Source organism: Drosophila obscura, unplaced genomic scaffold (genome assembly GCF_018151105.1).
Source record: "Drosophila obscura isolate BZ-5 IFL unplaced genomic scaffold, ASM1815110v1 contig_1, whole genome shotgun sequence".
In the NCBI taxonomy this organism is placed as follows: Eukaryota; Metazoa; Arthropoda; class Insecta; order Diptera; family Drosophilidae; genus Drosophila; species Drosophila obscura.
In genome coordinates this window covers 8,208,070-8,235,760 of record NW_024542679.1, presented here as the reverse complement: position 1 = coordinate 8,235,760, position 27,691 = coordinate 8,208,070, and the positions used below count along the sequence as shown (strand labels likewise).

Here is a 27,691-nt window from a genome sequence, read left to right as displayed (position 1 = left end):
ACCGTATTTTAAAACGCCCAAAATCCGAAAATCCCGCAATTCAGAGCCACCACTTACATTCATTTCATTGTTGCTTGGACGTGGCAGCCATGACGTGATTTTCTGAATTTTTTGTTAAACCAGATTACACTATTAATTATAAAGAGAATTGTAGTTTAAGGGAAGTACGTGCATTATTCGTAACAGCATCGTTTGCAAGCGGCTCAATTAAGTGTTAACCGAGAAATCCAGTGCGTAATATAATTTAGTAGTGAGTGCAAAAATCTGAAAATTATCAGAAATATTGTGTAAGAAAGAAAAAGAAGCGAGAAAAAATATAATGCATATGGCTCGAAACGGAACGAAACAAAGATGCGTGAAAATTTTGTCGCATTTACATTGCTGAATATACATATGTGATTTTCCTTCCACTCCACACGGTGCTTCCCCTTCCCCCTTCCGGCTGTGCTCTGTTCACTCTTGATTGATTTCTCCACTTTGTGTATGTGTCTGTATGTGTGCGTGTTATGCACGCGCGCTCCAGCTAACGTCGCCGTCTGCCGTCGCCCCAACCCGACTCTTGACAAAACTAAAAAAAAAAATACTATCGAAAACGTATTTTGCGCGTTTCAATTACATTTTTAAATAATGATACAAATGAAATAGTAAAATCAACTTTCAAAAAAGTGCCGCTACCGTACGAAATACACAAAAAAACCACTTAACCAAAATATGCCAACACACAAGTAAGAAGCAGCATTGAAAAAGGAAAGAAGACAGAAATAGTAGAGAGAGAGAGAAAGAGAGAGAGAGGGAGAGTGCCTGGCAAGGAAATTGCTGGAATGTAGCAGAAAACCAATAAACAATATGTCGCCGCCGCCATGTAACAACAATATTATCAACCCCAATTTTGCATACAATTTATGTTAATTCGCTCGCAGCTGTTCCCGTTGTCTGTTGCTACTGCTACTGCTGCTGCCTGCCCTCAGCCTGTCCCTGCCCCCATTTTTTGATTCTCATTCTCGACGCTGTTGCATTGTGGGCGTGTGTCTATGTTCATCTGTATGTGTGTGGGGGCGGGTGTGATTGTAGAAGTTATCCTAGAACAAGAACGTACGTGGGAGGGAGCGGGAGAAGAGCAGAGGTGTGCGTCTAATTTTAACATACAATTTTTTGTTCGTTGCTGTGGTTGTTGTGAGTCGCTCGTTCTAATTAGATTTTCTGCTGTAGTGGCGTTATCCTTGTACGGTTGTTTGTTTACCCGCCCGGTAAGTAACATCGATTTATGTACATACATATGTATATAGAAAATAAATGGATGATGATGTAGCCGCCTCGCCTCCCCATTTGTGACGTTAGAGAGCTCTCTTTCCCTCCCCTTGCCCATTCCCCCGCCTGCCTGACTAGCTGGCCCACTTGCTCGCGTTGGTCTGGTCTGTCTGTCTCTTGACGTCTCGCCGTTTCGCGTCGGCTCTCATTTCGCAACTTCAGCATTCCAAAGAAATCCAATCCAAGACTGACTTCTCTTTGATTTCACCAACATTCGAGCGCTTCGTTTGAACCAATTCTCACCCATTGCCGGTTTTTGATTCATTTTTAACCTATATTTAATAAAATATTCAGAAAGCATGTGTTAACAAGATGATGAAAGTGTTTATTTTTGCACCCCTACACGAATGACAAACAAACAAACAAACCGCAATTTATTTTTCATAATTTATGGTTAGTCATTGTCTCTTATAAGTAAACAATCAAGTAATGCGACATTGCATAAATTGCACAAAAACAACAGCCAGTGAGATGGAAATACAATTGGTGCGAGAGAGGAAGAGAGATCGCGGGCGAACTTGCTCTCTGTAGGTGTAGGTGCTAGTGTTAGTGTATGTGTGTGGTCGAGTGCCACTATTTTATGCAGTAATGCAAGGGAACTATAGTGGGCTGAGGAGGAGGGGAGGTAGAGAGCTTCTATGACGTATTAGGAGATTGCTGCTTACGTACGCTGCGCCCTGGACTTGCGTAGATGGGCTCGCATCGCTAGGGACTTGGGACCTTCCGCTCAAACTGTTTGCCGTTTATGGGATTTTCTCGTAATAAAGATGAACACAAAAGGTTTTCTAGCCACCTATTAATTCATTCGCCTGTTGCCGAGGCAAATATAAATAAATATCCACTGGCATATATGAACATAGGTAGATATCTGACTCAAAATTTATATGAAACAACAACAACGTGGCGCCAACAGAAATAAAATTCAATACAAGAAGTGAAAGTATATTGTGTCTGTGTGTATGAGAGCTACTTCGCTGTTGGTGTCTCGATCTTACCTTGCTTTTGCGAACGAACGCGAGCACGAAACTACAACGTGCCGTCACACTCGCACGCATTGCATTTAATCATGCCAACAACAAGTGGTGCCTTTTTATATCCGCATGTGTGTGTCCAAATGCTTGGGTGTATGTGTGTTTGTGTGCTGGCATTTCAAAAAGTTTACTTGCTCTTAAAGTCTACAAAAACTATACGAAGCTCAAATAAGAAATGTAAATATTATTTTCGCTTGGAAATCGTTCTCTCAAATTGAACAATCATTTTAATGATGGGGCTATTATACATATTCATACATACATACATACATATGCGTATGTATGCTGTTCTTTTCATTTTGACATTTGACGCGTTTTTTTCGCTCTTTTAAAACTAGCTGGTTTGGTGTTGGTGTGGCCGTACTACCACAACTATGAAATCGGGCATATTTTTTGTTGTTTTGCGCACACAAATGAAATCGGTAGCATTTGACATTGATTACTGTAATACCTTTTGCGTGTGTCTATCTATGTCTGTTCCTGTTTCTATGTGTGCTTTTTTTTTAATATTTGTGCAACTGCTTGTTGTGTGTGCTGTCTTTTTTCTACCTATTTACAGTAATTGTGCTGTTGCTCGATCACGAGCAGCGGTAGAGATGGAAGGCCAGGCCAGGCCGTGTTTCAGTTTTGTTCGCTTTAATGTTGTTGTTGTTGTGCGTCGCTCGCATCCCACTGAAACCACCTTCGCATGCACATTGTGACAAAGTTCAGACATCAATTGATATTTTGGAAGTTGCGAAACATTCATCTAAATCGATTTTAATTATTTGTGAGATCGCTTTTACCGATATTATTGAGAAGTATACATGTTACTGTGCTTTGTTGCTATGGCTCGCTCGGAGATGGTCTCTTTCTGGACACACCATCTGCATATCAATGGGACTCGGCCAGGCAGGCGGAGGGTGGGGGAGGCGAAAGTGAAGGTCATTAATTTTTGCATATGTAAATGTTTACGCATTTGAGCATGGCGCGTACCAAGCCAAAATGCCAAAAAATATAAATGGTCTTATGGCAAATGCCGTTCGTATCAGTTGCCGCCTCCATTGTGGTTTCCGTTTCTCGGACCACCTCTTTCGCTCTTGTCTCTCGCTACACACACAAGAACAACACTCAGTGGGGTGCTTTTTGTTTTTAATTGGTTAACTTAATTGTAATTATCGGTGGTTCCGCTTTTGTCATAACAATTCTTTTTTTTTGTTTATTTTTTTTTTTTGTTAAATTGTTACCGTAAATAGGTTTATGGGTAACTATTCTATTTTCTATTTCTGGGTGTGTGCGCACCCTGCGCACGGGTGGAAAAGCTTTTATGGCCCGGCAGGCGGCACCGCACATAAATTTATTTGTGTCGAACTTGGTGTTGTGTGTCCCCCCCAGCTATCTCGATATCGAAGCTATTTTTTTGGCACATGTAATCGAAATCGTCTGTTTTACCAGTGTTGTCTAATTAGCCAATTAGTTGCTAGTGCTGCAAGCTGTCACTCTGGCTTAGCCATAGCGGCGCGCATTGCCAACTAGGTGCATAATTGTTGCCAGCGAACGCCATTGCCACCACTTTACTGACACTGTATGCGTATGTGTGTTTGTGTGTGTATGTGTGTGTGCGCCCGTATGTATTTTGATTATTGTAATCCGTCGTTAACTTTGGCATAGTTTCTCGTCTCGCGGAGCTGAGAAACGAGAAAATAAAACCGAAAAAAAACAACCAACATTAAAATTACCAACCCAAGAGACGGGCAGAGGCACAACAAAAGCAAAAGTAGTTGACAGCCAGCACACCCCGAGAGAGCCCTGGTCTGGTCTTGGTATTCGTGGTTTGGTTTGGTTTGTGTCTCTGCCAACAACCAGCCTGCTTCTTGTTACATATCGTTGTAGTGTGTCGTTGTGGTTGTAACTCTGGTCTTGTTGTAGTACTTGTTGTGTTGCGGTTACTTTAGTCGTACTCACGCTCTCGCCTATAATGTTTATATAATTTTCGTATCTTTCCTTTCTCACATGCACCGCTTTGAGGTTTTTATGGTTCGTTGTGGGTTGGGTTTGGATTTTCGGTTTATGTATGGGCTTTGGGTTTTTGGTGCACTCTCTCAACCACCCCGCCACAAGCGGACTTAGCTCAACTTGAATTCCCGATAGCTATATCCTGATATTTCCTACTTGTATGTGGACTGTAGTCGAAAGAGAAGAGATCTGTGAAAATTGTAATACCCCAGGTAAATTGAAATAGCAGCAACAGACACCGGAACACACCGGAAACTACGACATAGTAAAGCCACGCGGCACAAGGCGGCAAGGTGATGGCCATTCACTGATGACGTTCTGCCAACGCGTCCACAGAATTCTGCGGAAGTTCAATTAGCAATCACTACTACTACGAGTAAGAGTAATAAGTGCATAGCGAGCGCCAGAGCCATGGCAATTTGTTTCAATTGAATTTGAGCCTTTTACTGGAAAACGCAAACCAGAACGCAACGCAAACGCAAACTTCAACTCTGGGATGCATCCCATAAAAGAGCCCCATTTATATAGATTTTAAATGAAATATTAAAAAGTTGATTGTACACTCGGGTTTGACTGACCTTCAGTAATTTTTGAAAAGATATAGCCTCCATATACTCGTACCTACATCTACATATATGCGAGACGCAGGCATATACAAAATGTATATTCATTTTTTATAATGAAAGACACGGCCACAGCAACAAATTCATAACAAGCCCCAGAGAGGGAAATACCAGTCTGTTGTTGGTAGTCAGTCCAATGGTTGTTGCTACTGCCTGCTGCTGCTGCTGCTGTTGTTGGTTGGTTGGTGGTTTCTTTCAAGTCCGTTTTTAGTCCAGTTCCAAATTGCCAACAGTGTTGCTGTTTTGTGACTTTTGTTTTTGGTGTTGTCGTCTCGTGTCGTATCGTATCGTATCGTATCGTATCGTTTCGTCTCTGGCCTCTGATCCAATAAGAAGAAATCCAAACTGAATCTGGGAGGACAAGTTTTTCGAAGCGAACGCTTCGGGCTGTAGCACCACCACCACCACCACCACCACCACCGCTCACTCTCAAATCGAATCGAATCTCTGTCTTGGAGTGGCCTGGCCTGGTCTTGTCTTTCGAAGCCTTCTAGTTGCCGTGCCACCTCTCCATCCGCCTCACCCGGACCATGTTTTGTATCGGGTTTTCCATTGGCTCTCGGGGCTTTTTAGCTTTTTGGGTGTTGTTGATTAGCATGCATATGTATTTGTGTGGTTGTGTGTGAGTGTGTGTGTTCAGCGACAGCCAAACAGCAGCAGAAGATATCGTACTTTGCGGCTTTGTGGCCGCCCGCCTGCCTGTGTGTGTGTGTGTGTTGTCGTTACGAAACACATATAAAAAGTTTTTTATTTGAAATTTATTTAAGTTCGACTTTTGGGAAAAACAATAACAGCTTGATTTTATTTAAATTGTATAAAAAGCTAAACGATAAACACTCTCAGACCTCAGACCAGTTAGCAACACACAAGCAAAAGCTTCTTGGCCCCCAACAGATGTGAGATGGAGCATTCTGGGGGGATTTTTCTTAAATCTGGTATTCCGCCGCTTGGCTTAGCTTGACCCATAATTAGTGGAAGTCCCAAATGGGTTTGCTGGAGTCTGCTGGAGTCTTAGAGATCCATCCTTTAATCCTATGAAATTCCTAGTTCTGGTTATCGATAGTTGTTTATTATAACTCTGCTGCACCAAAAATCTCAAAAGAAGCTCTTCGACGAACATCATTTGCTTTAAGTTTCCTACTATACATTGTCCATCATTCTACCATTAACAGAAATAAACCTGTTGCTGCTACGGGCTTTAAAATACAAAAAAAAAAAGCAATGGGGAAACAACGTGTGCCGGTAGGTTTATGTTCATATCCTCCTCTTCGTGCCATTTTCTGATTAAATTTAAATTGCTTTTTATTGACGATTTTTATTTTGGAGCGACCAAAACCCGATTCTTTGACGGAGGTGCCCCAATGGAGCAGAGGGGGCTCAGGTCAGGTTCATTAAAAACAAAGCTTCATAGAAAACACACACGCACACACATATGTATATTTCAAAGTGGTTTCTTAAGCTGAAACAGCTGCTAAAAGCTTTCTTTATCCAACCATACATATGTACATCCCGCACCATCGATTAATTGCGGTAATTTTTTTTGTTTTAGTTGCGGCGTTCAAATTAACAGATAACACTGTCCGCGTAAATAAGTTTCGAGACCCATACCTAACCACAGCACATTACTAATCTAATCTGAAGTTGTATGTGTGTGTGCCCCCAGATCCAGATATGTCTATGTTGAAATTCCGATTTATGCCGATTCACGGTCAATGTTTTCCCGATTTCAATTCCTTCCCCCTTTACTCTTTTCGTATATCAATTTCATAGAGAGATAGAGAGAGGGCCAGGGCACGCTTGAATTACGCATTTCCGTTTAACATTTGTGGGTGCTTTTTGTTTTAAAGAGGGCACATTCCTCTGAATTATGCAATGATTTGATCGCTTCGAGCTGGTCTGGTTGTGGTTCAAATCGGTCATTGAACGAACACGGTTCATTTGTTGTGTCGATTCTTTAGATGTCTCTGCTTCTCTCTCGAGAGAGTTCTCTCGTACGTTCATGAGGCCACAAGTTCAGTGTACCTTCCTTTTATTTTATTGCCCCGCATTCTGTTGTATTTATTTTGCCAAAGGCGTCAGAGTTCAGCGCTCCAAGAAGCTTAGGATATGCCTGCCGCTTGTCTCATAGATTTTATTATTATTCTGGGAAACAATCATATTTCTACTGATTACTCTTTAGCTTTGTTTTTCCCCCCAACAGAAAAACGACTGATTTATCATATGATTAGTAGCCTTTCGATTGTAAAACTTTTAACTGAATAAATGTACGGGATCTTTGAAATCTTCACCATGTCGATACTTGATGAGATGCTATCGATACTCTATGCAATGCGATATGTGTTATTACACACCTACTCGTACATCCCTAATCTGTTGTAAGCCGCCTATTCTCTTCATGTCGGCAACGGGGCAGTTTCTTTTGATGGCATCTAACGGTTAATAACCTCTAACGGGGAGGGGATAATATGCAATTGATGCTCTGTTGGAAATTGTCGGAGCCAAGCAGAGAATCGAATCGCATGTGCGAGACGACGGGCGTTTAACACCTTTTTTGTTTTATATACAATATTTATTTTTCATCGTAAAATATTTCCTTAGTCGATTTGTTGTGTGATTCACACACACACACACACAGAGGGAGCGACCGAGAGAATCACTAATACACGCTCACGTAGAGAGGGCATTTGTGGGTGCTGCTGCTGCTGATGTTGTTTTTGTTGTGGCTGTCATTTCTGGACTATAAATAGCTTAGCGCTGAAGATAAAATTTAAAATATTGCCATTTTATTATATAAAATTAAAGTGTGTGTGTGTGTGAAAAGTTGGCTCTCTCTCTCTGTTGCTGGTGTATGTGTGTGCGTTTTGAAAATGCACCAAAATGGGGAAAACACAACACAAATATTTGTATATGTATGTACGAGTATGTATGTATATACAATGTCCAAGGCATTTGGGATTCCCGTGTGGGCAATTACCAATAAGGCGTCCTCGTCACAGTCCCCCTCGCTGTACGTCCCCTTTCCATTTGGTTTGCTTGCCATCATTATCTGCTCTGGCAATTGATTATTCACTTCACACATACTTACGTGCGCACATGTACATACATATGCATATATGGATATGTATGTGTGTATGGTACTCAAACACACATTTGTACTTAGTACCGAAGCCGTTATTGCTCTCAGCTGTCGCCGTTGTCGCTTGCACTTCTCAAGCACTGTTATTTTTTAATAGTAGGTGCAAAGTCTGGCAGAGCTGCCAGATCATATTGTCATATGATAACATCAAAAATTGTATACCTACCAATATGAAGCCAATGCGCATGTTTTGGCCAATGCCGATCTTGCATTGGAGCCACGTTCCCACGCGTGACACGTGCAGAGTGATAAGCCAGCCACTTCGAAAGCAGTTTGATAGCCTTTTGGTCGCATTTTTGCATGTAGCCCTGGTGGGTCGGTGTAGGGTGAGTAGGTGGCAACCCTGTAACTTCAGCACTGATTTATCAGCAGCCACTCTCTTTCCATGACACAACACACAACTGAAACCCGATTATGGTGCATGCTATAAAGTTTATAGTATAAACCAAGAGACCCTTTGCTCGAAATTCCTTACCTTATTCTTGCTAAACCTTGTTTGTTTTTCTCTCACTTCCTCATTCATTCCGACTTGACATTGTTATCGGTGGTTTGAGTAGTTCTTTTGCTTCATGTTTTCGTTGGTGTTGTTGTTTTGTTGTTGCAGTGTCAAAGAAGAATCGCAGCACAGGGGCACAGTACAAAGAAAATTGTTCCACACAGCTGACAGCTGCTTCATCTATTTTTCAACCATGAGATACATATGAATGTATGTAGATACATGCATACATATATAATATTCATATATGTGCATATGTATGCAATAATGTGTGTATATTCACGTGAATGCATCTCCATCCCCTCTCCAGTTTTCTTTTGAGCATTCCTCTGCTCTCACGTATTTTTATTAAAGTTTCCATTTATGTGTGGTATGTGCCGAGTATTGTTTGTCTTGTGGTGGTTGATGGCTGTGTCGGTCGGCTCCGTCCTGTTGCCTGCGGGCCAGCTGTTGAAGAAGTCGTCCTGCTCTGCCATAAATACAAGTATTTTTTCCAGTACTTGTGTGCATTTGCTTTGCCTGCCTGCCAGCCAGCCCCGCCCGCTGCGTATCCTTGCCTTATTACTCCCTCCCTCTTTTATATGTCCTTCTTGTCTCCCTCTCTCTCTCTCTTTTCTGTTTATCCTTCTTCATATGTACACCTCTCCCCCTCTCTCTTGCTTGGAGAGTGCATTGGCCTTTCGTCGTTCAGCGGCTCTCAATGCTATTTGAGCGGCATTTTCTGTTGTTCCTGTTGTTGTAGCCAAACGAAACTTGAAATTGTGTTGTTGCTGCTGCTTCGCTGCTCCTCTCTTTGTTTCGTTTTCGCGTTTGTTGTATTTGGATTTGGCTAATTTGTTTAGAGTTGACTCAAAATATGTTACTACTGAAGCACGAGCACACAGCCGCGACATTGTACATATTTATGCATAAATGAGTTCATACAGTTTTCACCTTGACGGAGTGGGGTTGCCTCTGCCGCTGCTGTGGATAGTTTCATTCGTGTGTTTGTGTGTGTGAGCTTGTTCAAAAGTGGCTTGTTTCTGTGCATCTTTTCGGGAAACCCCGAAGGGGGGACGCTTCAAAGGAAAAAGTTGTGGTGGTTCCAAAAATCCCTTATTTCCTTCCCATTGCCAGCCCTTCCATGATCAGTTTTTCCCACTCTCTCTGTTCCTCTCTGTCTTTGGTATATCTTCGTGTTGGCTATTCCACATACCTGCTACCGCTCAATTTGGCATCCTTCCCATCCACGGGAAGTTCCAGTGCAAGGTGTGCGTGCGCCCTTGACTGTTTTACCCAATGGCAAAAAAAAAAGTAATAAACGAAATAAAATAGAGTTTCATTGTTGAATACATGGAAGCATTCGTAGGGGCAAATATGTGAATGTGTGTAGCAGAACAGAACCGAACAGAGATAAGACCAGGCCAGAAGAGAGCATAGACCAAGAGAGGCGGCACTCAAAACGGTAGACAAAAACAGGCAGGCGCACGTAACAGACAAACACGACCAAGCACGAACAATACGAAGACACGCCAAAAATGTGAACGCACGCACACATGCAAAAGGAAGCAGCAGCTACGGTAAATCTACCTGAAAGCGGAAAATTTTCGTATGCAAAAATGTCAAAAGTGAACAAAACCAACCACATGCAAAAAAATATGACAGAGCGAGTGTATGCACTCTTTTCATTTTCGAAAAAAAAAGAACACCTTTAAGAGAGTCTGTAACAAGAGAGTGAGTGAGTAGCGAGAGCCTACGTAGCGTGCAAGCAACGTAAACATAAAACAGCTGAGTTTTTCAAAACGTATGATCGTTAGGTCCCCGCGTAACGCGAAATAAACAGTAAAGGAGAATTACGGAAGTGGGAGTACGGAGCGGATGTGTTAAAGTGGAAAAGAAAAGGAAATCACAAGTGTTTTAAATACAAATATTTAATGAAAAATGTTTTCTCCTATCAGAGTGTAAAGTGAAATTAAGAACATTGCAATATTCCAAACAACAAGAAACAAATCAAAACGTAACAGCAGAAATCAAAGAGGACGACGACAAGGCACAGAAAACCAACAACAACTCGCCCACAAATAAGTACGAAACAATTCTACAAATATGCCATAAACGTGAATTTAAACTAAAATTGGTCACAATTTTATAGACAAGCCCCAGCCGCCGCAGCTGCATTTGAAAGCTTTAAGCATATGCCCATCGCAGTTTCCAACACTGCACTGTGGAGCCTAAGCAGGCAGTGAGCGAGAGGGCGAGAGAGCGAGCGAGCAACAGCTGATTGGGATAGTTGTTGTTGCTGCTGTTGGGGAAACCTGCGCAGAGAGAGAGAGCGAGAGCGAACTACTACTTGTGACGGGGGCATACAGGTGGCAGAACAGCTGTTCCAACATTAAAAAAAAGCAATACAACAAAAATCCATTATTCTAGAATATCCCATTGTAAGTACATAAGTGCATTGTCCTTGTTTACTTTTCGTTATTAAGCTGAAATATTTTCTTTCATATTCTGTACCTGAATCTAGACCCCGACTGCAGTTTTTTCAAGCATATAAAGTAAGCTATTTGGCTAATTTTTTTGGTAATCTTTTTTTTTTGCTAAGACGTGCGCTGACACACACACACGCGCGCATGTATGCAGACTACACAAGAGAGAAGGCCTAAGAGAGTCGCCAACCAAAGAGAACAGGCCTTCGTCTGTCTAACGGGGAACGTTGCTGGCTGAGACAGTGCCAAGTGCGCACATTAAATCGTAAACTTGTTTTCGTTTTTCGCTTTGCTCCACACGCTTCACCTACAACAAAAGCAACAACAGCAAGAGCCAGAGCCAGAGCTGTGGCCGAAAGACAGCAAGGCAAGTGATACAAGGCACGTACGTACCTTAATACATGGCCTAACGAGAGCCCACTAAGAGAGGGAGAGCCAAAGATAGAGCGGGAGAGAGAGAGAGAGAGCAGCCACCTCGACATCAGTGATCTGCTCCGTCGCACTCGTTGTCGCCTAGCTATGGTGGTCACGGGCCACGGGGGTGAGCGGTGTAATAAACGAGTGCACAGCACAGCACAGAGAGCAGAGCTGAGCAGTGAGAAGAGAAGAGTAGAGGAGGAGAGCAGACGACGGCGACGGGCAACCACTTGAAAGCAACTCGTTTCGATTTCATTTAGCAGATACCTTTTGTACGTTGATTAAGATACCTTGGGACTCACATACAGCCCCCCGATCCCATACAAAAGAAGGCAAATAAACTGCAATAAAACACAAGAAAACATTGTGAGCCGAGTGAAACGTGTAAATAAATGTGAATCGGAACGTTAGCAATAAAGAAATATATGAAAATTCCAGTGCCAAGTACAACACAGATACAAATACGAGAATTCCAAAACCGAAAATGTCTTGAGTAAAAGTGTAAAGCGAAATACATGTGTACACGCTCGCATACATCAATATCAGAAAGAGAAAAAAGTGGTTAAAAGGCATTTAAAATTAACTAAATATTTCAACTGAAACGTGAGAGTGTGTGCGTTGTGAGTGTGCAAAGTAAAAGATATACACATATATGTAGGCCTCCACATACATTCATGCATACATATCGAAATACATATATATGTACATACATATATATCGATGTGCAACTAATATAGATGTGGACAAGAAAATATAATAAGCAGAGCCATAGCCAGAGGCAGAAGTAAAATATATAAAAATCCAACGTACAAGCACAGATGATTTTTAGCAAAAAGCGAAAAGAAAAAAGATCAAGCCGCAGCACCACCAACAAAAACAACACAACGGAGAAGCCAATCAAAACAGCAGTTGTCTCGCTTCAACGCTCTCGCTGCGATCGACAGTGACAGCAGCAGCAGCAGCAGCAGAAGCAAGGCAAGGAGCCGAGCAAGAGCGAGATAGCAAAATCAGTCACGGACGTGTGTGAGCAGAGCAGCGCAGCATTGATTTGATTGCTGCTGTGCCCGTCGTCTTTGATTTTGCTTATGGCCGCCGCTGACTGACCTGAGAGCACCTCTTACATACGTGTGTATGCACATACAACACACATAAACAAATACATTGACAACTGTTGGCACCTGGCGCAGGAGCGACTAACGCTGCCGCTGCGGCACTTTCAACAAGCGAATTTTACAACTACAATAAAAGTAAGCACAGCACCCAAAAGGAGTACCAGCAGCACACCCCCGTCCGCCCGCCCGCCTGCAGAAACAGAAGCAGCAACAGAGCAGAGCAGAGCATACATGCGCCTACCTTAACCCAATTAAAACACCATATTATTTAACAAAAGAAATTGTGTTATTTGCAACGAGCACACATCGAAAGACGCAGACAGTCAGCTAGAGATACAAAGAGAGAGAGAGAGAGAGAGAGAGAGTAACAAAGAGAGCGAGTACAATTGGGAGTGCAAATATCTACCAGAAGACTCTTTTTGAAAGTAGACAGACATACAATAAAAAAAATATGTCTTCCATACGGAAGTGAAATTCTCCACTGAGAAGGAAGCAAAATACAGCTATACATATACGGAGCGATTGAGTGCTTTCATCCTTGCCTGCATTTGAAATAAAAACGTTAATTTTTAAAATAAAACTCAGCTTAAAGAGCCAAAAGAGACGGAGATATATCTGAGCACCTCTCTCTGTGTGTGTGGGTGTGTGTGCATGCGTGTTTCTGAGAGTGCAATATATTTATGTGAAAGTGTGTGTGTGTGTCACAGCACACGTCTTAGCAACAACGAAATTCATTTTACGATTACAACATACTAAACTAAAAACATTATTAAATTACACAGAAACAACAATCAAAACAACAACAACAACAACAACAAGTGAAGCAATTATCATTGGAAAGCAACAAAGAAAAGAAAAAAAAAACCAACAACAAACAAAAGCATCTTCCAGAGGCACCCCTTCCAGACGTCCAAACGTTCCACTTTGTGCGCTTCCTTCCTTCCTTCCTTCCTTCCTTTGTACCCGCCGTTTGGTCTATCGTTCGGGCTGTTTTCCATTATTTTGCAACACTGGCTGGCCAAGCATCCTGCCTCCTCTCACCTATCGTCATTCACCGTGCAACGGCACCATCCATCGAAGGAAAGGAACATAGAAATCACAATTTGAACATCCATCTGATTGATCTGATCTGATCTGGTTCGATTCGATTTGCGGCTAATTGCGCGCACGTTATGACCAATTCGATTGCGTCAGCAAAATGCCTGCCCAATGCACTCTCGTCTGGCAATTATGGTATGTCGCAAAGCCACCGTTACACCGATGATAGCAAGGAGTACATCATCGTCAAGCTCACTGACTCCGCCTTCCGTGCAATCGAGGAATACCAGCGGGACGACAATGCCAAACGCCTGCAGCCCGGCCAGCGGGCGAAGATCCAGTTCATTGGCAACACCGGCGTCATACAGTTCCCCTCACGACCCTCGACGACCGAGGGCCATAGCAGCAGCAACAATGGCAACAACAACAGCAACCTACCTTCTGGCGGCAGCAGCAACCCTGGCGGCAGCCACATGGACAATGGAGGGCGAAAATTTGGTTTCACTATCAACAACATGGAGGGCACCCTCGAGTGCGTCCAGCAGCAGCAACAGAACCTCGGCGTCCTCGGTGCGGTCACGCTCCGGATGCGGATACATGCCAACGACGATGTCTACGATACGACACGCACGAAAATGGCCATTGCCGAGGAGACGGAGAAGAGCAAGTGCATACGGGAGATCAAGCCAAATCAGTCGGATATTGGGCGCAAGGTGAAGAAGGCCCCATCATCATCATCATCGTCCTCATCCTCCCTGACGACGACGACGACGGCGACAGCATTTCATCATCACAGCAACAACAGCAACAACAACAACAACAACAACAACAGTGGGAACAACAGCAACAGCAGCAGCAATAGTTTTAATAGCAACAGCAACAACAACAATAGTCGTAAGTTAGGTTCATCGCCATTTAATGGTCTAGGAGTAGGAGGAGCAGGAGCAGGATCAGGATCAGCAGTAGGATCATCATCGTATGCCACATCGTACGCCACCGCCGCCACAGCATCACAACGATCGCCAAACCCGAGTACGCTGGGTGGCAGCGGCACAGTCAATGGCGGTGGAGCGTCGAATCGCTACCACAGCAGCAGCAGCAACAGCAACAACTCGGCCTCCTCGCTGGCCTCTACATTTGCCAATGGAATATCGCAGGGCTACAACATGAGCGGCAGCTCACCGAGGGACAGCCAGCCAATCAATAACAACAACAGCAGCAACAACAGCAACCATATAACAACCACAACCTCCGCCATATCCTCCTCCTCGACAAACGGACGCAGCAAAATGGTTAGCGGAGGCGGCAGCAACTCGAGGAGCGGCAACAACAAGTCATCCGGTGGCAGCAAGATGTCGGATGTGTCGAGGCGCACCATCCGTGAGCGCCTGATCCACTTGCTGGCCCTCAAGGCCTTCAAGAAGCCAGAGCTGTTCGCTAGGCTGAACAACGAGGGGATACGGGACCGGGAGCGCAACTTGATCACCAGCATACTCAAAGACATCAGCACGATGGGGCAAAACACGTACAATCTGCGGCGCCAGATGTGGAACGACGTGGACGAGAACTGGCCGTACTTTAGCGAGCAGGAGGTGCAGCAGCTGAAGCGACGCAAGCCCCAAAATCTGACGCCTCCGATGAGCTCCGATGCGGGCAGCTCCACGTCCGGCCAGAGTCCCACATCGACGCATACAGGAAGTCCGCCGCCACATGGCAATGGCGGGGGTGTGGGTGGCGGTGGTGGTGGACCCGGAGGTGTTGGTGGCGGCAGTCTGAAGCGCACAAGCCTGGAGTACGACGAGACGATGTTCAGCACTGTGCAGCCGAAGAAGCAGCGCATCAGTCACTACAAGAAGGACACTCCGCCCTCGGCCACATCGTACCCGTCCTCCACCTCAGTATCCGTGTCTGCCTCCTCCTCCTCATCGAACCGCAACCGATACACGCCTCCGCAGCGACAAGGGGGTCCGCTGGACGATCACACCAGCAGTGATCTCAGCTACAATGTCCTCGACAACATGGAGGAGTTCATGAGCACAACGGCGGCGGCGGTGGCGGCAACGGCAGCGACTCAGCAGCATCAGCAGCAAAGAAGGAGCAATAGCAGTAGCAGTAGTAGGCGTGGCAGCTCCTCCCAAAACGGTGGCAGCGGCAGCAAGGACAAGCGCAACTCAACGGGCAGCAATTCGAGCAGTTCCAGCGGCTATGAGACACAGCTGGAGCGTAATCGGTCAGCGACGACGACGACGACGAGCGCGAGCATGCCAGCGAGTCGCAACAGTAAATCCTCGACAACGCCGCCCAAGCTGGCGAACAGCTTTGTGCCAGCAGCCACCGGAGGAGGAAAAGGATCGGGATCTGGATCTGGATCAGGTGGTGGAGGCAAGCAACGTTCTTCGACGGCGCCCAATCTGCCACTGCAGCAGCATCAGCAACAGCAGAGCGACTACAACTCGTACAACAACAACACCCATGCGGCCTCCAACAGCAAGAAGCGTACGAGTAGTGCAGGTGCAGGTGTAGGCGCATCATCATCATCATCCAACGACAGAGGCCAGCGTCAAAGGAGCTCAAACTCCAGCTCAAGCTCTGGGTCCTATCAACAGGTTCCACCTCCCTCCTCCGCCACCGTTATCCGTTCCGCATCGGCGTCGTCCGTCCAACAGCAGCAGCAGCAGCAGCAGCAGCATAGCCATCAGCAGCAGCAGCAACAGCAGCATCAGCATGGAGCTCCAGCCACCAGTGCCCAGCATCCATCGCCCACACAGCAGCTGGCGGCGGCCACCCATGCGTATGCGAACGCAGATGCCGATTCGTCCTCGAGTCCACGCTACGACTTCAGCCAATACGTTCCCATACATTCACTGGAAGTGCGTAGACGCTACAAGACTGAATTTGAGAGCGACTACGATGAGTATCGCAAGCTGCTGACCCGTGTCGAGGGCGTGCGCAACCGCTTCCAGACCCTATCCGAGCGCATGGACAGCGCCCGGCGTAGCGACAACGGATACGGGGACTACGATCAGATCAAGCGCCAGATTGTCAGCGAGTACGAGCGCATCAATAACGATCGCACCATACGCGAGGACAAGCAGCGGTTCGACTACTTGCAAGCCAAGCTGGCCCACATTAAGCAGCTGGTTACGGACTATGACCAGACATTGATCACATTGGCGGCTACTCCTCCAGCTGCAACGCCTGCGCCAACGCCTGCGCCTGCGCCGGCAACGGCTCCTGTCGAAGCAGCACAAATGGCGGCGAGACACGCGGAACAGCAGCGGAGACAGCAGCAGCAGCAGCACCATGCGGTGGAGACGATAGAACAGCATTATCCTCATCATCAGCATCAGCAGCAGCAGCAACAGCAACAGTCGCAGGAGCATCAAAGCGATTCGGATGACAGTTCCGAAAGTTCGGATTCCAACGATGATGATGATGAGGACTGCGAAGATTCCAACTCCAATACCGACGACGATCAGACCCGCGACCGCTACTGATACACACACAACTACTTCGATGATCCGCTTAATCCTCCCTAACCCTAACCCCCATCCCCTCTAACCCTTAACCCCATGTAAAAAGGCAAAACAAACAAACAAACAAACAAAAAAAAAAAATGAAGAAGAAATGGAAACTATTATATACATAAATACAACAAATACTATTATAGTGAAAATGCAAAAACCAGCAACAAAACACAAGCGAGAAACAGATGAAAAAAAAACACGAAGCAACAAAAATGTTCTTAAAGAAATTGTACTGCAACCAACACCAACAAACAAAAAGCAAATGTTGAAATTACGGAATATGTTAACACAAAAATATAAAAAATTAAAATAAAAAAAAAACACAAAAAACAAAAACAAAGAAAACCTTTCGCTTAAAGATACTTTTTATCGAAACGAAAGATGCATATATAACTTGTACACATATATGGAACTATTATATATATATATATATAAATATAGCAGATGCAGAGTGAAGAGTGCAGTGAGGAGGAGACAAAATCAATATTTTTAAAAGCGTTTGAGCAACAATTTATACGAGTTGTAGACTTAACCCTTTTTGTTGTTGAACATCCCAGAACAGACCAGAGACATGAGAGCAGCTTCAGAAATAAGATCGATCGTAACTAAATGAGAAGAAAGAAAACACACACACACACACACGCGCACGTGTTGTGTGTGATTTTTCTTTCTGCTTGCGTTTATTGTGTGTAATAATAATTATTATATTATTCTAATTATATAAAACTTTTAAATATAGTCTGTATGTTTTTCGTTTAATCTAATACTTTTTTTTATTTTTGTATCTTGATTTCTGTTTTATTTTTTTGTTTTGTTTTTTTTAACATTTTGTTACAAACGGCAGAAACCACACGGACACTCCCACACACACAGACAGGACACACACTCATCCACAAAATTATTGCATTTTTTCGGGCATATATGTAGCTTCTGGTTCTATAGATTTGTGTTACCAGAGAGAGATCGTGAGAGCACAAAATGTCCGTCATTTACAGTTGCAAGCACAGCCATAACATGTAGAATCACATTTAGATGTGATATGGAATGACATTCAGGATGGGGGAATGGCATCGGATCGGATCGGAACACACCCCTTAAATTTCCACTGATATTGACCCAATTCTTTCCTGGGCATACGCGGGCCACAAACAGACAGAAGAGAGGATACACAGAGAGAGAGAGAGCACCCAAAGAGGCAACATACAATCAGTCACACATATATTTTCCTTTCGGTGTTGTGGCGGGCGGGCGGGGTGGATGCGCGGTGTTGCATGCGGGCGTGCCTCTAACAATAGACTGAACTTTTCTAACGACTTGTTAATTTCTAGAGCGGCTTTTGTAGTAAAAATTATTCGTCTGTTTTTAATCGCTAACTAGTTAATTTGTTATATATTTTTTGTTACATTTTTTGTTTTAGCCACAACAGACACAACAACAGCAGGTCCCAACAAAAATCCTATCTATCCCGTACTTCCTTTTTTTTTTCATCCGAACAAGAAACAACAAGAAAAGGGACAACACATATTTATATATTCATTTTGAGGGGTTTATAAAATGCACATTGCTCAAAAGAAAATTTGAATGAGGGGAGGAGGACTAATAGGAAGACCTACATGCATACTTAATGGTTGTATCAGAGCTACTATTGCGGCCCTCTTTTAGTTTATAGACAGACCGGACCAGACCCACACCCAGACGCTTCCTAAAGTCAAAAGTTAAAAGTGAAATTGGAAGTAATTGTAAATGTCGCTTGAAAATTATCAAATAATTTGCTGAAAACTCTAGTAGTGTCCAAAATGATAGGGAACGGAGGAATGATGATAGGGAAACAAAAGCAAAGCAAAGCATAGGATCTAACACGAAATTGTAAGTAAAGAAAACAAAAAAACCGAAGAAATTTTAGCTATTTCGTTGCAATATTTTTTATATATGATATTTAAGTAGAACTGTGGGGGGGATGGGGGAGAACAATGATAAATGATGACAAAAACGAAAAAAGGGAAAATCAAATGAAATAAATCGATTCGTAGCAATTACAAAAATCATATATACAATTTATATACAACAAAAAAAAAAAACAAAACACTACAAAATATATATACATATATATATATATATTAATATACAACATTGACATTTGATAAGTAAAGTAAACAAAACAAAACAAAACAAAACAATGGAAATTTACTAGTTTTTATATAAATGCCACGCCCACAACGCCCACACACACACACACACCTAATACAGCAATTGATGAGAAAAAAAATGAATGAACTTATTAAGGAATAAATGAAAAGAAATGAGAATCGAGTGCGTGGCCGTAGTGCCGTCGTGAGAGAGAAGGATGGAAAAGTTAAGAGTACGATTACGGAGGAGTAGACCAGATCAAGAGACATGAGAGAAAAATATTATTATTATTATTATTATTATTGCTATTATTATTGTATAACTAAGAGCAAACACCGCTGACAAGACCAGCAGAATGAAAAATCTTACAAAAAAACGAGATATTGTTATATACTAGTAATGATTAAGAGACCACAAACAAACAACAAAATGAAAAACGGAGAAACAACAAAAAAAAAACTTGACAAAAAAAAGCAAAAAAAAAAATAGAATCAAATAAAATATTGAATCGAAAAAAAAAGCTTTTTCTTTTATTTTGATTTCCATATTTGGAGGATTAGGTCTTCTTCTCGGTCTTTTTGAGGCGCGGCACTTGAACATGATCTCCACCACGGTAAATCGCAGATTGATGATTGTCCTGCATTGTCTCACTCTTTCTATAATTATTGAAAACTAATCGAAAATATTTTATTCCCATTTTCTATTCCAATCCAATCGTTTAGAGGAAGAAGAGGTACAGGAGGAGAATGCACCAGTGGCGGAGCTCTCCAACGACTCCGATGCGCCACTGAAGCCGACCGTGAGTATTGTTAGTATTTCATTATCTACACAAAAAAAATGTACATATTTCTATGAGTCTCACACAGATAGAAGCATAGAGAAATTAACTTTTATCGGAAATTAATACTGAAATGGAAACTAATATGATCCTTAGCAAACTATTTATCATAGTATTTACCAACTATTTACCGTACCTTACCATACCACACAAGGTAGCTGTGGTGAGGGATTCATACACAGGAGACTTATTATTTTGTTTTTGCATTCTCGGGCATTTTTTTTTTCACTTTTTGCTTGTGCATCTGGCTGTTGAAATCTTGTTGGAATTGTTAGATTGTTGATATTGAAATGGTTAGGTACACCTATGGTTATAGTCATAAATCGTGATTGTTATAAAGAAAGTTAAATTATATTTAACTGAAAAATCAAGCGGATATACATATCTCATTACACGATTGAATGTATCGGGATGGGTTCTAAATTGAAAAAGATTCTAGTGTCATATCTGATAAGTTTACAGCCTACCGAGTAGAAGGTTGATTACTATTATTGTTACATGGCCTCATTCCTGGATATCGATACTCGCCTGGAAGATGGTTGGTGATTTTCCCATGCCTATGGGTCCCATCCATGTACCAGATGCGGCTGGAGCATGTGTGCTCCAATCCTTTATCGAAAGATCATCTTTAGCAGCATTCTGCAGCTGTGCTGCTGCAGTGCTTCTAGACTCCTACACAGACAGGCTTCCCTTCTTATCAGAAGCGCCCCCAAAGCGTGTCTGCTAATTAACTTTTGTGTATTAATTATCGATATATGTGCATATACATCGACGCAGAATGACGAGGACGATGACTACGATCCTGAGGACAGTCGCAAGAAGAAGAAGGGCAAGAAGCGAAAGACCCGAAAGGGCGAGGAGAAGGGGCGCAAGAAGAAGAAGCGCAAGAAGAACGAGAGCGAGGAGGACAGCGACTTTGTGCAGCACGATGAGGAGGTGGAATACGCGAGCACCTCGAAGCGCGGACGCAAACGCAAGGAGGAGAAACAGGCGGCAATTGCCAAGGAGAAGGAGAAGGAATCGGCTGCATCAGGTGAGCGATTGCAAATTGTGAATATCCCAACGAATATCAGCTAATCTTTTTGTCAACCCAGGCATGCCGTCCGTGGAGGATGTCTGCTCGGCCTTCGGAGTGTGTGACGTGGAGATCGAATACAATGATGATGAGCTGCAGACCCTGACCACCTACAAGGCGTTCATGCAGCACGTGCGCCCGATACTGCAGAAGGAGAACCCAAAGGTGGCCGCCACCAAGCTGATGATGCTGGTGGGGGCCAAGTGGCGGGACTTTTGCGAGAGCAATCCCCATATCCTGCAGGAGGCTACGGCTGCAGCAGGAGGCGGCCAGGTACCGCGCAGTGTAGCCGAAGACGAGCCGGAGGAGCCGCGTTCCTCGCGCTCATCGCGCAATGAGAAGCCGGACGACATCTACGACGAGGCCGCCGAAGAAGAGGAAGAAGAAGAGGAGGAGGAAAAGAAACCGCGCCGCAAGCGCAGCGGCCGTGGCAAGAAGGGCCGGCGACCCTCCGGAAAAGTTCCAACATTGAAGATTAAGTTTGGCAAGCGCAAGCGGGACAGCTCTGACGACGAGCAGGACGCAAGCGGTGCTTCCGAACGCGACTCGGATCTGGAGTTTGAGCGCATGCTGCAAAAGTCCGATGACAGTGCCGACGAGAAGGAGACACCGCCAGCCACCGCGTCCGCTAAGCTCGCCGAGGCGGCGCCCGGGCCAGCAACCGAACAAGATGACGGCACTCCAGTGGTGCGCAAGAAGGCCAAGACCAAGATCGGCAACAAGTTCAAGAAGAAGAACAAGCTCAAGAAGACGAAGAACTTCCCCGAGGGCGAGGACGGGGAGCATGAGCATCAGGACTACTGTGAGGTGTGCCAGCAGGGCGGCGAGATCATTCTCTGTGACACCTGTCCGCGGGCGTATCATCTGGTCTGCCTGGAACCAGAGCTGGACGAGCCGCCAGAGGGCAAGTGGTCGTGTCCGCATTGCGAGGCCGATGGCGGCGCCGCCGAGGAGGAGGACGACGACGAGCATCAGGAGTTCTGTCGCGTGTGCAAGGATGGGGGCGAGCTACTGTGCTGCGACTCGTGCCCCTCGGCGTATCACACGTTCTGCCTGAATCCTGCCCTGGACACCATACCAGACGGTGACTGGCGCTGCCCGCGCTGCAGTTGTCCCCCGCTAACCGGCAAGGCCGAGAAGATAATCACCTGGCGCTGGGCCGTGCAGCGTTCGGCCAACGATGACCAGCCCTCGACATCGCGGGGCACCACCTCATCGTCGAAGGGCTCGGCCGCGGCAGCGGGCACTAGAGTGCGCGAATATTTCATCAAGTGGCACAACATGTCCTACTGGCACTGCGAATGGGTGGCCGAGGTGCAGCTGGATGTGCACCATCCGCTGATGATCAGATCGTTTCAGCGCAAATACGACATGGAGGAGCCGCCCAAGTTCGAGGAGTCACTGGACGAGGCCGACACGCGCTTCAAGCGCATCCAGCGGCACAAGGACAAGGTTGGCATGAAGGCCGACGATGACGATGAGGAGCAGCTGGAGGAGCGCTTCTACAAGAACGGCGTCAAGCCCGAGTGGCTGATTGTCCAGCGCGTGATCAACCATCGCACAGCACGCGACGGCAGCACCATGTATCTGGTGAAGTGGCGCGAGCTGCCCTACGACAAGTCCACGTGGGAAGAGGAGGGCGATGACATCCAGGGACTGCGGCAGGCCATCGACTACTACCAGGATCTGCGGGCCGTTTGCACATCGGAGAACACGCGTTCCAGCAGCAAGAAGAGCAAGAAGGGTCGCAAGTCCAAGAAGATGGAGCTTGACGACGAGGATCGTCCTGTGAAGCACTACACACCGCCACCGGAGAAGCCCACCACGGATCTGAAGAAGAAGTACGAGGGCCAGCCGGCGTTCCTCGATGAGACCGGAATGCAGCTGCATCCCTACCAGATCGAGGGCATCAACTGGCTGCGCTACAGCTGGGGCCAAGCCATCGACACCATTCTGGCCGACGAGATGGGTCTCGGCAAGACCATCCAGACTGTGACCTTTCTCTACTCGCTGTACAAGGAGGGCCACTGCCGCGGCCCGTTTCTGGTGGCCGTACCGCTGTCCACGCTCGTCAATTGGGAGCGCGAATTCGAGCTGTGGGCCCCCGATTTCTACTGCATCACGTACATCGGGGACAAGGACTCGCGGGCGGTGATACGCGAGAACGAGCTGAGCTTCGAGGAGGGGGCCATCCGGGGCAGCAAGGTCTCCCGCCTGCGCACCACCCAATACAAGTTCAACGTGCTGCTGACCAGCTACGAGCTGATCTCCATGGATGCCGCCTGCCTGGGCAGCATCGACTGGGCCGTCCTTGTGGTGGATGAGGCCCATCGCCTCAAGAGCAACCAGAGCAAGTTCTTCCGCATCCTGAACAGCTATTCGATCGCCTACAAGCTGCTGCTGACCGGCACACCGCTGCAGAACAATCTCGAGGAGCTGTTCCATCTGCTGAACTTCCTCTCGCGCGACAAGTTCAACGACCTGCAGGCCTTCCAGGGCGAGTTCGCCGACGTCTCCAAGGAGGAGCAGGTGAAGCGACTGCACGAGATGCTCGGCCCCCACATGCTGCGTCGCCTCAAGACGGATGTGCTCAAGAACATGCCATCCAAATCGGAGTTCATCGTGCGCGTGGAGCTCTCGGCGATGCAGAAGAAATTCTATAAATTTATTCTGACCAAAAACTACGAGGCCCTCAACTCAAAGACCGGTGGTGGCTCCTGTTCGCTCATCAACATCATGATGGACCTGAAGAAGTGCTGCAACCATCCGTATCTGTTTCCCTCCGCGGCCGAGGAGGCAACCACCGCAGCGGGCGGACTCTATGAAATAAATTCGCTGACTAAAGCCGCCGGGAAGCTGGTGCTGTTGTCGAAGATGCTGCGGCAGCTGAAATCGCAGAACCATCGAGTGCTGATCTTCTCGCAGATGACCAAAATGCTGGACATACTCGAGGACTTTCTCGAGGGCGAGCAGTACAAGTACGAGCGGATTGATGGCGGCATCACGGGCACAGTGCGCCAGGAGGCCATCGACAGGTTCAATGCGCCCGGTGCCCAGCAGTTTGTGTTTCTGCTGAGCACCCGAGCGGGCGGACTGGGCATCAACTTGGCCACCGCCGACACGGTCATCATTTACGACTCGGACTGGAATCCCCACAATGACATACAGGCCTTTTCGCGCGCCCATCGCATCGGGCAGGCCAACAAGGTGATGATTTATCGCTTTGTCACGCGAAACTCCGTGGAGGAGCGCGTCACGCAGGTTGCCAAGCGAAAGATGATGCTCACGCATCTGGTGGTGCGACCCGGGATGGGTGGCAAGGGGGCAAACTTTACCAAGCAGGAGCTCGACGATATCCTGCGCTTCGGCACAGAGGATCTCTTCAAGGAGGACGACAAGGAGGAGGCCATTCACTACGACGACAAGGCGGTGGCCGAGCTGCTCGACCGCACCAATCGCGGCATCGAGGAGAAGGAGTCGTGGGCCAACGAGTACCTCTCCTCGTTCAAGGTGGCCTCCTACGCCACCAAGGAGGAGGAGGAAGAGGAGGAGACAGAGATCATCAAGCAGGATGCCGAGAACTCGGACCCCGCCTACTGGGTCAAGCTGCTGCGACACCACTACGAGCAACACCAGGAGGATGTCGGCCGTAGCCTGGGCAAGGGCAAGCGCGTCCGCAAGCAGGTCAACTACACGGACGGCGGCGTTGTGGCGGCCGATACCAATCGGGACGACTCCAACTGGCAGGACAATGGCAGCGAGTACAATTCGGAGTACTCGGGCGGCTCCGACGAGGACGGCGGCGACGATGACTTTGACGAACAGAACGGCGGCGAGCGTCGGGGCAAACGCCGCGTGGACAGACGCGACGATCGACCCCTGCCGCCGCTGCTGGCTCGTGTCGGTGGCAGTATTGAGGTTCTCGGCTTTAATGCCCGCCAGCGGAAGAGCTTCCTCAATGCCATCATGCGGTATGGCATGCCGCCCCAGGATGCCTTCAATTCGCAGTGGCTGGTCAGGGACCTGCGCGGCAAATCGGAGCGCAATTTCAAGGCCTACGTCTCGCTGTTCATGCGCCATTTGTGCGAGCCGGGCGCCGACAATGCGGAGACCTTTGCCGATGGCGTTCCACGCGAGGGTCTCTCCCGCCAGCATGTGCTCACCCGGATCGGTGTGATGTCGCTGATCCGCAAGAAGGTGCAGGAATTCGAGCACATCAATGGCTACTACAGCATGCCGGAGATCATCCTGAAGCCATGCGAGCCGGTTCAGGCGGCTCTGGGTGCCAAGCTGGAGATACCAGCGGCTCTTGAGGCGCCACCTGGAAAGCCTGTCGCGGGCCCCGTCACGGAGGTGGACAAAAGTGCAACGACCAGCAACAGTGTGACGCCTGCAACCAGTGCGGCGCCCAGTCCAGCTCCTGCCTCGGAAAAGGGCGAGGACAAGGATAAAGAAGCGGAGAAGAAAAAAGAAAAGGAGAAGGAAAAGGACGCTGGGACACCCGAGAAGAGCGATGTGAAGCTGGAGCAAGAGGCTGACGAGGACAAGAAGCCTTCCGATGTCAAACAGGAGCAGCAGCAGGCGGAATCAGAATCGTCTGCCGAGGTCAAACCGAGTGTGGCGGCAGTGGCGGCGGAGGTGAAGGCCGAAGCACCCAAGACCGAACCCAAAGAAGAGGCCAAGGAGACGGCAGAGCTCAAGGCGGAACCCAAGACCGAAGAGGACGACAAAGAAAAGGACAAGGAGAAGGAACAGGAAAAGGAGAAAATGGATGATAAGAAGCCGCCCATCCCCACAACGATCATTGATGACGACGATGACGATGTGATGATTGTGAAGGAAGATGGCGAACTGGAGAAGCCCAGTGGGGCCAGCGGCAGTGCCAGTGCCAGTGCCAGTGCTAGCGCGGATCAGAAGTCGGCCACAGCTGCCGCCGGAGCAGCAGCGGCTAGCAAGCTGGTGGAGGATCTCGAGGTGCTCAAGCGCACATTCATGTTCAATATCGCCGACGGTGGCTTCACCGAGCTGCACACCCTCTGGCTGAACGAAGAGAAGGCCGCCGTGCCCGGCAGGGAGTACGAGATCTGGCACCGTCGCCACGACTACTGGCTGCTGGCCGGAATCGTGACCCATGGCTATGGACGCTGGCAGGACATCCAGAACGACATACGCTTCGCCATCATCAATGAGCCGTTCAAGATGGACGTGGGCAAGGGCAATTTCCTGGAGATCAAGAACAAGTTTCTGGCCAGACGCTTTAAGCTGCTGGAGCAGGCCCTTGTCATTGAGGAGCAGCTGCGACGTGCGGCATTCCTTAATCTCGCCCAGGACCCCAGCCACCCGGCCATGTCGCTGAATGCACGCTTCGCGGAGGTCGAGTGTCTGGCCGAGTCGCATCAGCATCTCAGCAAGGAGTCGCTGGCCGGCAATAAGCCCGCTAATGCCGTGCTGCACAAGGTGCTCAACCAGCTGGAGGAACTGCTCTCCGACATGAAGAGTGATGTCTCCCGCCTGCCGGCCACACTGGCCCGCATCCCTCCCGTGGCCCAGCGCCTACAAATGTCCGAGCGATCGATTCTCTCTCGCCTGGCGGCCACCGCCGGCACCTCCTCCAATGCAGGTAAGTGTGTGTCCCTGAGCATGAGCCGTCTCATCGTTTAACTAGGCACATTTTTGATGGGTTTCTTTTGCTTTCAGCTCAATTGATGGGCCAGTTCCCCGGTGGATTCCAGGGCACAACGCTGCCTGCATTCACTGGCGGTCCTGCAGGGAACTTTGCCAACTTCCGGCCGCAATTCTCGGTCCCCGGACAGCTATCAAATACTTCTGGCTCCTAGGCAACTCTCTTCCACCTCCAAATCTATGCTAGGCTTATTCGTATTCCACAACAAAATATACTTTACTCAATCTAAGAATTTAAATTTGAAAACCGAATGACACACACACACAAGAACTCATAAATATTTATCATAATCATTTGCAATGAAAAACAAAAACAAGAAACCACCCTATAACGATAATCTCGTCGCGTTCACACAAATATTACAACTTCTACATATTTGACACTTGACGAATACCGGCGTTCATGCCGTTGATTCTGCTCTTGCTTCACACACGGAACGAAACGGAATGGATACCAATTCACATACGACAAGTATAATAATGCTTATTTACTTACATATTTACTATGTGATTACACCATAATCTAGATACAATATATAAATGTATTGAATTCCATTGCAAAGAACAACGATTGAATTTGTTTTGGGGAAACTGGTATGGGATTGGCCCCTTAATGAGTGCGTGGGATAGAATATAGGTATAGGATAGGAAGATAGAGATAGTCCTATATAATGCATTCGAATTTTGTACTACTTTGTGTATTCCTTCCTACCTACTGGTATGGGATTGCTTTTCGTTCTTTTCTAAATGCATTTCACACAACAAATTTCCTAATAATTATGTTTTTTGTGCATCCGAGCCTTGGCCACTTGTCTCTCTGT

At 46.6% G+C, this 27,691-nt stretch overlaps 2 protein-coding genes across 5 annotated transcripts in view; both read left to right on the top strand.

The window, feature by feature from the left end:
- LOC111071167 (chromodomain-helicase-DNA-binding protein Mi-2 homolog) overlaps positions 1-27,450 on the top strand; it is a 28,243-nt gene extending 793 nt beyond the window's left edge. Inside the window, exons 2-5 of one of the 2 annotated variants that reach the window (XM_022362342.2) lie at positions 19,998-20,074; positions 20,891-21,146; positions 21,208-26,808; positions 26,886-27,450. In XM_022362342.2, the coding sequence (XP_022218034.2) occupies positions 19,998-20,074; positions 20,891-21,146; positions 21,208-26,808; positions 26,886-27,025 (6,074 nt within the window). In that variant the 3' untranslated portion in view covers positions 27,026-27,450. Of the gene's footprint in view, positions 1-19,997; positions 20,084-20,890; positions 21,147-21,207; positions 26,809-26,885 lie in introns of both variants that reach the window. The other variant, XM_022362341.2, reaches the window with a different exon arrangement.
- Positions 68-17,225, top strand: LOC111071169 (RNA polymerase II elongation factor Ell). Of its 3 annotated transcripts, none has more exons than XM_041592120.1 (5): positions 68-230; positions 10,527-10,653; positions 10,721-11,009; positions 11,093-11,123; positions 13,366-17,225. In XM_041592120.1, the coding sequence occupies exon 5, from the start codon at positions 13,756-13,758 to the stop codon at positions 17,116-17,118; it is 3,363 nt and encodes a 1,120-aa protein (XP_041448054.1). In that variant the 5' UTR covers positions 68-230; positions 10,527-10,653; positions 10,721-11,009; positions 11,093-11,123; positions 13,366-13,755; the 3' UTR covers positions 17,119-17,225. The 3 variants fall into 3 exon arrangements, with proteins under 3 accessions (XP_041448054.1, XP_041448055.1, XP_041448057.1); XM_041592121.1 differs by having other exon boundaries at positions 68-250; XM_041592123.1 differs by having other exon boundaries at positions 68-287.
- Positions 27,451-27,691: the final 241 nt, after the last annotated feature.